The sequence below is a fragment of the Dinoponera quadriceps genome, unplaced genomic scaffold, assembly GCF_001313825.1.
Source record: "Dinoponera quadriceps isolate SergipeBrazil2010 unplaced genomic scaffold, ASM131382v1 scaffold3, whole genome shotgun sequence".
Classification (NCBI taxonomy): domain Eukaryota; kingdom Metazoa; phylum Arthropoda; class Insecta; order Hymenoptera; family Formicidae; genus Dinoponera; species Dinoponera quadriceps.
This window is the reverse complement of record NW_014554293.1, coordinates 114,510-128,037: the sequence shown is the minus strand read 5'-3', so window position 1 is coordinate 128,037 and position 13,528 is coordinate 114,510. Positions and strand designations below refer to the sequence as shown.

The window sequence follows — 13,528 nt, the reverse complement described above, 5'->3', positions numbered from 1 at the left end:
TCGGGACCACCCAGAAGACACCGACGGAATAACAAGTCGCGCGGCGGAGTTGGGAGACACTGTTTTAATACGTGCGCGAGCGCGGAAACGACGGAGAGCCCTCGTCTCTAATTTGACTTGTTGCAATAATCCGTGAACGGTGGAGAAGCCTGGGAAATAATGTTAATGATTTTCGAGCCTTCCCGAGGGGGATTCCTTTATCAAGTGAGATATTAAATCTCATTAACCGCAAGAGATTCCTGGTCGTCCGCTTCAGCCGCCGCCGTAGTCGTCGCGCCGTTTGGCCGCGAAAATTCAATTCACATAAGTCGCAATTTTCTATGCGAGATCAAGTCAATGCGAACGAAAGCCACCGACGCGGAACTTTTTCAAGATACAGCGCAGAAGCCATCATGGAGAATATATTGTCGTAAAGGATATATCAAAATTATATTTCCTTCTACAATACTTTTACATAAAGTTGGACTATACTGAAAGTGTAAGTTACTAAATAAGCTGTAAATTTGACGAAGAAGACAAAATATGATATATCCGCACAGTAATTTCCGCAACAAAGATTTTTGTAAGATTTACTGTAGTAGCATTATAGTATTCACACGGTATGATTATAAAATAGCCTTCATGTTTTTAGTAACTTTAGTGTTATACAGCGTTGTTTCATAATAAAGATGATATAATCAAAAAGGATAACGACATGCAAAAACAAATAGAAAATATATAATAAAATGATTTATAACTGAAATTATTTTGAAAATCTTGAGAAACCCAACTTCCGGGATGGGACTGGCGTGATGGGTAAAATACTGGGAGATCGTTAGATAAAATGTACTGAAATTCAGGGAGTGTATATTGAAAAGGAAAAGTAATTCCAAAACGAAAAATATAGTCTTTCATGATTACATCGTGAATTTTTCAAATTGCCCTTTATATTTCGTCATCAAACATACTCGCGGACACGATCTAAAGATCACGAGAGACATAGTGGAAAAAAAATATAATTCCGTGGAATTTCGCGCGTAGTACTTGAAGACGCAAGTGGCACGTTCGGTGCGCCATGCGCCCCGTTGCGCTACGTCCAAAGATGCGCCCAGACATTAAACGCAGCTCTCAAGAACATTTCACAAATCCCGCGCATTTCCGCTTATCTCGACGATAACAAAGCCTAGGGATTCTCCATGCGCTGCGCTTATTACATCCCTTTGTTCTTATGCAACGGTGTCACGTGCGACGACTCCTTACAAGAGAAGCAACGTCTCCGGCTAATGCACTTCCCTCTGCACTCTTCCTCCCCCACCACCTTTTCATTCTCCTTCCCCAACTCCTCCTTCGTTCTCAGGCCCGTTTTCGTCTGGAAATCGGCGAAAATGCATCCGTAAAACGCATTTGTATGCAAGCGGCGGTGCATTTTACGATTTCTCGTAAACAACGACGGAAAGGGCGCGGAGGGTCGAGAGGCGGAGGTGCGAATGGAACTAATAATTTCTCTCTCCTGCTCTCTTCCTCTCCCTTTCTCTGGCAACCTCGGGTCGCGGAAAAACAGGGTCGTAACCCTTCGTTACCAGCCCGTTGCCTCCCGCGGCCACCGTTTTCGGCACGTTAACGCTCGCAGTGTGAAACGGAAGAGGCGGAAAAGTGCGGGCGCGCTCGACGAGGGTAAACAAATTTTTCCGATTAAAATCGTCGAATCTCCCTGCTCCCCTCGTGTTACAATACCCGTCAAAATCGAGGTAACCGCGCTAGTAAAAACAATACGTTTCGCGCACAACGACCACTTGGGATAATAGAGTCAATGCAGAGATTATTAGTTGGCTCAGAGAGGGAGAAACATGCTCACTGGGGAACAATAAACCATTTTTATTAAAAATAATAAATGAATGCATATCACCGCAATCGTCTTTTATCGACAACCCTACATCAATTTTGCCATTTGTTTAAACTAAAGCTTATTTGACAAATCTCACCTCACTCTCCAAAACTTTTCGACGTATATTTTTCAACTGACGATAATTCCTAATTATTACCTAAAAATATATAAAAAATACGTGAAAAATGATTTCAAATCGTCAGCGTACAATTCCGAAAAAGACCGCCGCTGACATTGTAAATCCACATAAAGTTCTTCACGAAAAAGAAATCAGCGAAAAAGGAAGCGGTGGCTGATTAAACGAAAACGCGACGGAAGATGTAAATAAACAAAATGCCATGTACAAGCTACATTTTCTTGAAAAAAAAGCGCTCCGCTCGTTGCCAAGACTCAATCGTTACAGCCGACAACCAGCCGTCTTACTCTCACTCTCTCTCTCTCTCTCTCTCTCTCTCGTCGTCGCATACTCCGTTTTTGTGTTAGTTTCAATGGTCGCCAGATTCCCCGGGAAAAAAGACGTTTGTTCACATTCTCGGTCATGCGGTGCCTCATCCACGATACACGAATGCGAGAAATTGTCATAGCCGCGGAAAGAAAAACAATGAAAAAACGCTACAGAATTCGCCGCCGCTATTATGACGAGCGCGACGATATGCAGTAATTCGTACATCCACGGAGCTTCCGAGTAGTTAACGACCTCGGCTGTACTATTAATTTCTTTCTTCATTAAAGTAGGTTGACAGTATTCTAAAACAGGACCCCCCCCCCTCTCTCTCTCTCTCGAATAATATGTATCAAAAGTCGAGGTATACCGAGGATGCGCACCAGTTAAGCTGTGCACAGAACATGTTATCATGTCGTCGTTGCAAAGGGTCTCCTGGGTGTCGCTGAAACATTGTCCTTCGAGCGCCCCCCGAACAGTTTCGGATAACGATGAGGCTGACGCACCACAACGACGACGAGAAGAACAGCATGCCGTAAAATCACCATCGGTACGACGGCTATTATGGAAATTATGATGGTGGTAATCGTCGGAATCAACGAAGAACGCGAAACGGAGCGCACGCTCTTCCTCCAGCACGCATCACCTCGAAAGCCACGCGGTGACGATTTGCGTGGCAATTTTCATTTCATTACATCCCCGTACCCCGTCGTCCGTCTCCCGTCTACGCGACTTCCCCGCCTTGTTATGCACCACTTCGGGAACAACGTGCGCGGATTTTTAACAGCCACTTTAAAAACGCAAGTCGGAGATTGCTTCCCCCCTCGTTACGGCCCGCGCAATCGACGTTGCCCCGCGAGCGCGCGTGATTACGACACCCGCTATTTTCTCTCTCCCTCTTCCCCCGCACCCGAGCGACGAAACCGCGCTCGGCGCTTCGTTCATTAGGTGTCGAGTGACGCCTCATTAATTTAGGACCCGGATGCTGTTGCGACTGACGATGCGACGTCAGCACCCGTCAATAATGTGCGATCGAAGCTGTCAGCCTCAAATTAGAACTAAAGAATTGGCTAATAAAAAAGTGTCTGTAAGGTGGTAAATATCATAAATAGTAATAGAACAAAAAAATAGAGAAATATCAGTCATTGCTTCGAGTGTATTTTCTGAAGTGATATTTCACAACAAAGTTCAGATATATCAGTTAAAAAATTAATAAACTCAGGTATATCGGTTTATAGAACAACCTAAATTTAACTTTTTCTGCGTAATCCAGTGACAGAAGATAAAAGTTGGCACAAGATCCAAAGTGATTTAAAAAGTTCAAAACTCACGCTGTATAATAGCAGTGTCAAATAAATTACTTACCACTGATTTGTAACTTTAATTTCCACGAGAAAATAGCTCAACGAAAACTTCAACACGACGACAAATCAAACGATATTAATAACAAAACCAAACGCGCTTGCAAACAGAAACTGCCATTTCAGTTTCAACTACTATACACAGTAGACGAAACTCATGTTCTGTCCGCTAGAGTTTAGTATGTTACAGCCAAAAACACGGGTCGGTTCACCGATGTCAATTTTAGTGCTTTTCCTCTACATTATTCGTTCCCGAAACTTTTTCTATATCCTATCCTAGCGGAATATCATTGCGATATACGTTCCGTGTCCCGACACGCGCGAAAATAATTCTACAAGTTAGCTGCGGTACTCTTCGGAATGCAAAATAGATAGCGCGTAGCGCATTATTAACCTCTAATCGGCAATAATCAGTTTATTGCGACACATCGGTGCGTCAGATGGAGCCCAATTAATCCCAAGTGCGCCATTCTCTCGGCGTTCACTTCAGCTGCGGGAGGAAAGGAGAACGCACTTGACTGTACGCCACAATAAGATCGTACATGAGGGTAAGCATTTATTGCCAGGCACTTATTTTAAACGGTTTATCGCCAACGGTGGTGCTCCACGGGGAACTTCGCTCTTGACCTATTACAAACGTCGGAGAATTTTATTTACGTCGCTCGTCTCTATCCCCCTTCGCGCTCGGCACGAGCATCTGCGAGCCCTCGAAAGCTTTCGTGAAATCGCGAGATTAAACACAAGTTCGGTGGTTGCGAACGGTCGTGCGAACGAAATTAAACAGGACGCGAATTGGGGAATAACGAAGTGACATGCCCCTTCATTATTGCCGTATTATACCGCTGATTTACGCGAAATTTAACACGCAATATCTTTCGTAGAAAATCTCGCAACGAAGAAATTAAATCGCTATAATGAATAATACCCGTCGAGATTCTTCCGTAATTCGAATATTGCCTTTTTAACATTTTGTAAGAAATTAATGCGTCGACTGAAGATTAGAGTACCGAGATTAAACGGCAAACGAGATTTGACCGAGGTACAAACGTTCTTGGGCACATAAATCCGACTTTGTCTGAAAATTCCACAGGACGGTCGTGAAACGCGAACACGGACGCGGATTAAAAAGTCTCCGTGTTTGCGCAAAACTTCAGCGCACAAACACTTCAAAGAACCGGCCGCGAAGCCACGTGATAAATGTGCCGTGATCGAGTCGGAGATAAATGAGCTGATGCGTGTGTATATGTGCCTGGTTGTATGTGTCTGGATGGATGTGTAGGTGGGTGGGCCCTCCTGTGTTCACTCCACCACGGTGTTACAAACTGCTCTCATCCTAGATTTATGCCTCTCTATATTCGCTTATAGATCGTGTGTGTAGTGCTTGGTGTCGCGTACGTTTTTTTTTCTTTTATTTAAACGCAACTATGTGTACACGTCGCGGGAGAAGAGTCTACTTCGTGAAAACGTAAACGACCGCATTACATTTGGAAATTGAGTACTTTATACTGGACTATCTGACGCGCGCGGGGTTTCCGTCATGCATAAACCTTTTGTCGCTGTCGCGCCCTCGCAAAACGTCCGTTTCAGTGAATTATGGAAATTACCGCGGGCCGTACGCGCACGCGTGATGTCTTAATTTCTGTACTTATGTCTTATTTGTATCTATTTTAGCTACAATAAAGCCGAAACTGGTTTGAAACGGCGTTGACCCTCTTTTCCGGTAAACAATATTCGAATGACCTTGTACAAAGTATGGTTAATTCAAATCTAATGTTATGTAAATATTTTTGTATACCGTGAATCTTGTTGTAATTGTTACCCCATTATTATATTTTCTTCATATCAGTACTAACGTGAGAACTCCGTGAAAAAAATTCGAAGATTAATGAGTACATATAGTGAAACCACAAACTTTTCTTTTTCATAATCAGTTTATCAATTTTTAATGACATTGAAGAGATTCCGATAAAATTCAAAAATTTATAAAAAATAAAACGGAAGGAGTTGTAGAAGTCTAAGATAGAATTTACACGTCCAAACGCAACAATTAAGCGTGGTCTATAATGGACAATAGGATTATGTTTATAAGAAGTAAGAGTAAGAAATTAACCATTCATAGTCGATTATTTTCCTTAAATTTTAATATGATTGGTCAATTTCTTATTCTTATTTCTTATTAACATATCTCTACCGCCGATTGTAGACTACGTTTTATATGTAGACATTAAAATTTGGATTCAGATTCAAATTTGAATGATAAGATTAAACGGAAAAATAGAAAAAGAACGTTGACGCATGTTCATCATGGAACCTGCAACCTAAAGAGCTATTATAGAGGCGTAAATTAGTACTTACAAGATCTACGATAGATTCTAAATTTCAACTCGGGTAAACACGCGGAAAGGTATCCCCGTAAAAAGCCGGCTCCGTATCTCGCTTCGTGACGAATGGCTTGATACGCGGTAAACCACGGCAGCTCCGTGGAAACCCGTTTATCATTGTTTATCGTACACCTGGCTTCTCGGAATGATAAGCGTGGGTTGAGAGCCATAATGATGCCGACGTACTTACAAGGCAAATGCACTCGGTTGGTGGACGCCGCGCGACTACATTGCCGGTATTTGCGATCGCGGCGCACGTTAAGCACGGCTCGCTTCAAAAACTACGTTGTCGGGACTTGGCGAATCTTGACGAGACAGGAACAAAATGTCGCGCGACTCCATCAGACGATCGTAACTTTCTACTTTGAACCGAACGAAAATTACGCGTTTCCATTCGCCACACTTCGCGCTGACCTTCGAGATCAATTATGTATCCCGCTGCAAGACCCTCGCTGCACACGTGATCACTCGTGTCTCTTTCGTGCGCGAAGAATCGCGAAATGTCGTCTTTGAAAAAGCGAATATTTTAGCGCTCCCTTTGACGATACGTGAATTTCATACCAAGATTATGTCATAGATTTGATATTAGTTATGAAGATAATTAACATTAACCCTTTGCACTCGAGGGCTCCTGAGCAGAGTCATTTAAAATTTGTCTTCAAACTCGAGGGCTCCGCTATGGAGACAATGCAAATAATTTTCAGTTCATAACATAAGGACAAAGACAAATCGTAAAAACTATTGTGTATAGGATATTCCGCTCTTGCTATTTGCATTTGAGTTTGAAGAGTTTGAAGACAAATTTTAAATGGCTCCGCTCCGGAGCCCTCGAGTGCAAAGGGTTAAACATTGAAAAGTTACAATAAATGGTCAAACTTTTATTCCATTAGCAGACTTGAATAAGAATATCAATATAATTTGCTTTACAAAATACTCAGGAAGTTTAGTGATGTAAAATATACACGTGGAAATAACACAGAATATATAAATATATATGTGTGTGTGTGTGTGTATGTAGATCATGTTTTGATTAGTGCTGTTAAAATTGGGGAAGATCCATAAGAAAATCAATTTACGAACAAACATCTTATGTCCAATTCAGAGACGACTTTCTCTAATACGCGACAAAATTCGGGATGTAATTCCACTCGTATTTCTGTTTTATTTTTCTTTCGTTTTGTAAACAAAATATATGAATATTTAAATAAAATATTTCAAATCGTAGCTATAACGTAAAAAAATTAACACAAGCTACGATAATATACTTTTTATTTTATGTACGCGGAAAGCATCGCATTTCCTTGCCTGTGTGTATAGGTGTATGTGTTTGTGCGCCGAGTGTGATTAAACATAAAACGATAAATTTCGCCCCCTTCCCTACCGGAAAAAGTTCGAACTGTCTATCGACATTTTTAACCGGATTTAACACAATTTTCCGCCATTCCGAGCTCGCATGCCAGAAATATTCTATTCACAGATTGCACGCTGAGGAGGGCGGGCGAGAGCGGGAAAAAAATTATGGAGCGTCACACCGAAACTGACCAGACCAGCTTTATCTCCATGAAATACACATCAGTGGCGCGCGAGAACGAAAGGGCGGGCGGTATGTGCGCCACGCAAAAATGCAGATGTTCGCCATGGCGAAATTCCAATGCTACATGCGCGAAACACGACGATAACTGGAGCGTCGCGCGCCCGCGCTGCCGTTCGGCAGTAATTACAATGTGTGGGTGTGCCCGAGAGAGAGAGAGAGAGAGAGGGGAGAGAATAGGCAAAAGTATAAAGTGTGAGCGATCTAACCTCTTAACCCAGCGCAGAACACTTAACCGTGACGCACTATGAAATCGTTTAGCCACTCGCTATCTCTTCTCGTTTCCCTCGTACCAGCTGGAAACGCCCGCTTTCAGCGCGCATCGATGCGAAAGATCGCGTATTTTAAACCTTTGACCCCTTCCAGCAACGCCTGCGCGTGTCGTATCTGAATCACTTTAGTTTCTTTTTACGCAAAGGCGAAAAAAAGCAGGACAAATAAACGGCGAAGATCCAGCTCGACTCAATCTCCGCATTCGAGGAGATTCGTGGAGATCGGGAAAATTTTCCCCGTGGCCTGTGTCTCAATTACCGACGCGCGACAGGTAAATAAGTTCTTTACCGGCGAATTTCGCGAGTATGTATGCATACATTGGGATCTCCGTAACTCGGCATGACATCGACGTAGCACTCGGTCGCTCTATTTGTGCAACACGTTATACAAATATTCATTTTATATCGGCGCGCTTTCCGAGCTTATTCGGCGCGCCAATGGCAGCGAGTCGCTTAATGGCGCGGTATTTACGTCTGGACCGCGAGTCTATAAACGTCATGTGTATTATTACTCGATGTAAATGCATCGTAATGCGTTCGCGCCGGCTCGCCACGCGCGAGCTGCCGGGGACTTTGAAGCCCCCCTCCCCCCCCGTCCACGTTCACAACGTAAAATGTAATTTCGCCGAATAGACATTGTCACCGAATGACCGTTATTCAAATCACGACACGACGGAGAACGCGGAAATGGATGTGATCAGCGCTTAATCGATTTCGTTCTTGTCTCTGTACGGCGTGGCCGACCGTTACACGGCCGAACGGCATTATTAGCTTGCTACTACAGCCTAATGCGACTTCGATGTTACTCCACTCGTACGATTCCCTTCCCTCTCACTCGCATTAATCACCGAAATTCGTGCGAATTACCCACGAATCGTTCTCAAGTCGAAGGAAAAATGTAAAAGGCTCGAGAGACTCTTCTTCGATGAATTACACAGTAAAAGATTTTGTATTAAATTTAACACATTTCACATGTGTCAAACGACATCACTCAAGTTTTAAAGTTAATTTAACACAAAATGAATACGTTGAAAATTAACGCATACATGTTAAGAATTAACACAAAATTAATACGTTAAAATTGCGATATTAAAATATAAAATGTATTTAATATTTACACTTATTAAATATCAACACAACACAAAATGTTGAGATAAACATAATATGTAAAATTAACACACGAGTGTGTTAAAAATTTAATACAAAAACGTTAACAAGAACCGAGTTTAACACAAGTACAAAATGTTTTTTTTTTTACCGTATACTTTCGAAAATTTTTGCGAGAATTTTCCTGAGGGTTTCTAAGGAAGAAAAAAAGAAGCAAAGGATAAGGGACAGTGACGAATACTTTGAGACAGAAATGCAGCAAAAACAGATAACGAAAAGAATTCTTTGAATAAATAATGCTGACAATAACGCTGATGGTAAATAATGTTGATAGTAATCGAGCTCGATATCGCGCTACAAGGCAAGGCGAAATGCACAAACGAGTTAACGAGTCGATTGCTCGTTTTTGTTCGCGCAACGTGTTCGTAACTTCCTACACAGGCCGTCGAGTGCACGACTCGTCTCAAGAGCCAACGATATGGATGCGGATAAGGCACGTTTGGCGCGATGAATACTCGGGTACAACGCGTCGCTCTCCATAGGGAAGTTCGCTCTCGTTTACGCTTATTAAAAGATCGCCCACAGACAGCGGCTTTACCGAAACGAATTTTTCTCGCGAACGTCGTAAACCGGCTAACTTCAACTGCGAAACATTATCAGCGAAGAAAGCGAGGAATATTTTAATATGCGTGTGTTTTTTTTTCTTGCGAAAAGCAACCCCCGCTCGTCCCCGAGCTTCGTAAAAACCGGGCAACTCGAGCCTCGGAGTGTTAGTAAACAAAGGTAGGGAGGAATGTTTCGACTTGTGTGTACGTTTCTTACGCGACAGAAAAGGAGAGAATGATACACTTTAAATTGCTTTAAGACACCGATAGCCTCGTGCTTATACAAACGACAATATTTTTTGTTATCGACGGAAGGAATCTGCTTCCTGCTTATCGCATTACATACGTATACCAGAGGCATGAACAAAACTGATGATGAAGCTAATGATCTAGCATTCTTTACGTTTAACTTTCGTTTTAGTCCAACGGAGGACCGATTGACTGTCAGAGTGAAGCTCTAGTGACGCAGAAAGAAACGTAAATAGTAAGATTTAAGCGATAGTAAAATTGACCAATCATAGCCGATTATTCTTCTTACGATCAAAGAGTGACCGACTATGATTGGTGAATTTTCTTACTGTTTACGTTTTTCTGTGTGTCACAATAGCCGTAAAGCAGTAAGACTTAAACAATATAATCCAACTGACTCAACTACAGTCAATTAGCTTACTGCTTACATCTTAATGCATAGTTTACGGCTATCGTAAACGGATATCCTTATAATAGACGGTGTCGCCCATAATATTTATCTGCACTTTCCGTAAAATCTTTGTTCGAAAGAGAGTTCGCAAGTTAACATCGCGATAACACTATCATGATGAAAATAATCTTCCGAGCCGGACGAGCAAATTGCTCCCGCGCGCTCGTGTCCCGAAGTTAGCGGCCGGACGATAGAGAGGTTATGAATGGTACCTTCAATATTACGAAGTCCATGTCTGCTCCGACGAGTGTTCCAGCAGCTGCTCCGACGTCCGACGACCCCCCGGTATCCGTGCGACGAGATGACGCGCAGCGAAGGTCGCGGTAGATCAGGCCGGAACAATCAACAATAATCCAACAAACGAACCCGAAGCGACGAGCGGACGACGCGCGACACTACCGTCTCACTTGTTCGCCGATCGGCCGCCGGATCGAGAGCAATGCACTCACGCGACGCGTGCCGGATCATCACCCCGAGAATCTGCCATGTCGTATCGCGATCTTCTCACACGAGTTCCTCGGCCGTACCCTCTCTCCCGCGAGCGCACACCGTCGTGACACGTACGCGCGAGCGAACAAGACGCGACAGTTCGAAGGCGCGGAAAAATTTGAAACAACGCGCGCGCGCGACGGCTCAGCGTCGACTGAAATGAGCGCCGGTCGAGTCGCAAGTGTGGAGCGTGCTCGGCCGCGCGAGCGAGAACGCAACTCCCCACCCGCGCAGCCGACGAAGACCGAAGTCCTGGAGCACATGAGAGGAAGTAGGGGAGCGGGAGGTGGAACGGAGACAGAACGAGAAGGCAGGGCCGTAAGGACAACGAGGATGAACGCGCGAGCGAGAAAGAGCAATGGAGCGTGAGAGGTGGCCGTCCAAGCGCGGCGCGAAGGAGAAAGAGAGTAAACAATGCACCGAAATCGGAATAGGCGTAGATCCGAGAGAGAGAGAGAATCAAACGCTCAAAGCTACCTTCCGTTGGAGGAAATAAGACGATCGGGCGGAGGAGGATGCATTTAAATGCTTGTTGCTGCGCGACGATTGCTCGCTCATAGCGAATTTCAACGCATTTCGTTGTTATTTTGCTTTCTCTCTCGGCCTCGCAGCGATCGGAAAAAAATGATGTAACAATCTATTAGTTTTATCAAACGCGATCGTCCCCCGGAACAAAGGGATCGGTGTCCTTTCAGCAAAATAACAATTTCATTCACGCGAGTGTCAACAAATTTTTTCACATGCATATGGATGTCAGCAAACGCGCGAGCGTGCGTTCGAATCGAATAAACGGTAATCCAGTTACCACTCGCGGCCGAGTCAATGGAAAACAAAACCGCCTCGCGCGGATCAAATAACGCGAAAATAATCGAGCGAAGAACCCGTCGACGACGACGATGACGGCGATAAAAAGCGTGACGAGGTAAGATCTAGCGGCGCGCCGAAACTTGTCGGATTCTCATTAGATCCGCCCAGCTCGTAACCGGCGAAATAAAAAATTCCATTAGGTTTTACCGAGGCGCCGAAGATCTCGTGTTGCCGGAGAGAGAGAGAGGGAGAACAAGAGTGGGAGAAAGAGCGACTGTACGCTATGAAAAACCGCAACATGTGGTTTTCTATCTGACGGCGCTTCCGCCGTAGCGTTTTCAGCGTGGAAAAGCCGCGGGAAATGCGCCACGCCGTGGAAAAGGAGCCGGACGGCCTCGTCGCGAGTTGAAAAAGGTGCGGTGGAAACGCGGCGGCGAACGCGGTGGTTGCGGCGAGACGGCAAAGTCGACGTATGGAAGAAAGGACCGAAAGGACGGAGGATCCGAGAGCGACGGAGAGAGGCTGGCGGCGAGAGGTGGTGGACGCGAAGGACGAGGCACGAGAGAGAAAGGAGGAAAATGCAAGGGACCACGGACTTCTGCTTGCTCGACTGCCAGTCTGCACAATGCACCCTGCACCTAGCGTGACCGCTCTCTCTCTCTCTCTCTCTATTTTCTCCTTTTAACGCGCGCGGCAAGTTTGTTCCTTGGGTGCTTTCGCGCGTCTATTGCGTGTCGGAGTGTGTTGCGCGACGTGATAGGGTGACTTTTTTTCTTCCTCCCAAAACTATTGTTACACGCGCACTATGATGTGTGGAGAATTTTTTTATGCAAACTAGCAAACAGCGTACGCGTCGTATGCACCTTTTATGCCCTTTTTTATCCTCTGCAATATTTCAAGCGCTCGCTAATAGATATTTACCTTCCACGCATTCAACTTTTAAAATTAATCTTAAAAGTATTTAATATATATTTCTGGATGTGGAATCGATTTTATGGTAATTATATAATCATCTCTTCAATTTAATATTTATTAAGGAAATCTGCGTTATTTTGCGTACAAAATTGTTAAAGTGAGAAAAAACGAATACTTTATGAGATATTTAATATCTTGTATTGAAAAATATTAGGATAAAATTTAAAATATCAGAGAAATTGATTTATATTGAAGAAATTATATGATTCCATTTAAGCTTGACTTTGAAACGATTTTGAAAACGTTACCTAAGGAAAAATCAAAGTTATGATATTATGTTTCTCTCAAAAATTTACTTTTGTCTGAAATATTTGTTTATTAAAATATTCTAAAACTTGTTATTTTCGAGATATTCAAGGGTCCTACATTTTTCTGCATTCTGTTATATTCAAATACTTCTCTACATCAATGTATATATATCCTTCTATTACATTTTCTCTTTCTCCCTTCTCTCTCTTTTTCTGTCTACTCTCTTTGCCACTAATCTGTTCTAGACAACATATATGTCTAAAAGACGTCAAAGACTTCAAAGGCATCCTTTAGACGTCTTATTGTCTGAAAGACGTCTTTATAATTCCTTAGAGCGTCTTAATTATCTCGCTCGTTCCGACGTTCGCACCTGTCACGCGACGGCCAACCATATTCTCGGAAAAATTGGAACAATAAAACTCAAAAATTCTATGCAAAGGCGATATTTCACCACTATTTTATTTATTAATGATTGATAATAAATAAAAATAATTCGATCTGATGCGCGTACGCGATTATCATTATTAATTCTTTTTTCTCTACGCGTAAGCAAACACCGTCGGTATATATAACCGTCGGGAATACTTGGCTCCGGGCCAAAAATTTATAATAGCGATCTTAACAAGAAAAGTTGCACAAAAAGCGACGAAAGTTGCGAAGTTCGAGCTACGTCGGTTGCAATCCC

General features: G+C 43.3%; 1 protein-coding gene across 4 annotated transcripts in view; it reads right to left on the bottom strand.

The window, feature by feature from the left end:
* Positions 1-10,976, bottom strand: part of LOC106742754 (PDZ domain-containing protein 4) — a 193,014-nt gene extending 182,038 nt beyond the window's left edge. For all 4 annotated transcript variants that reach the window (XM_014615996.1, XM_014616005.1, XM_014616014.1 and 1 more), the window contains exon 1: positions 10,536-10,976. In XM_014615996.1, the coding sequence (XP_014471482.1) occupies positions 10,536-10,556 (21 nt within the window). In that variant the 5' untranslated portion in view covers positions 10,557-10,976. The remainder of the gene's footprint in view (positions 1-10,535) is intronic.
* Between the last annotated feature and the right edge of the window lie 2,552 nt (positions 10,977-13,528).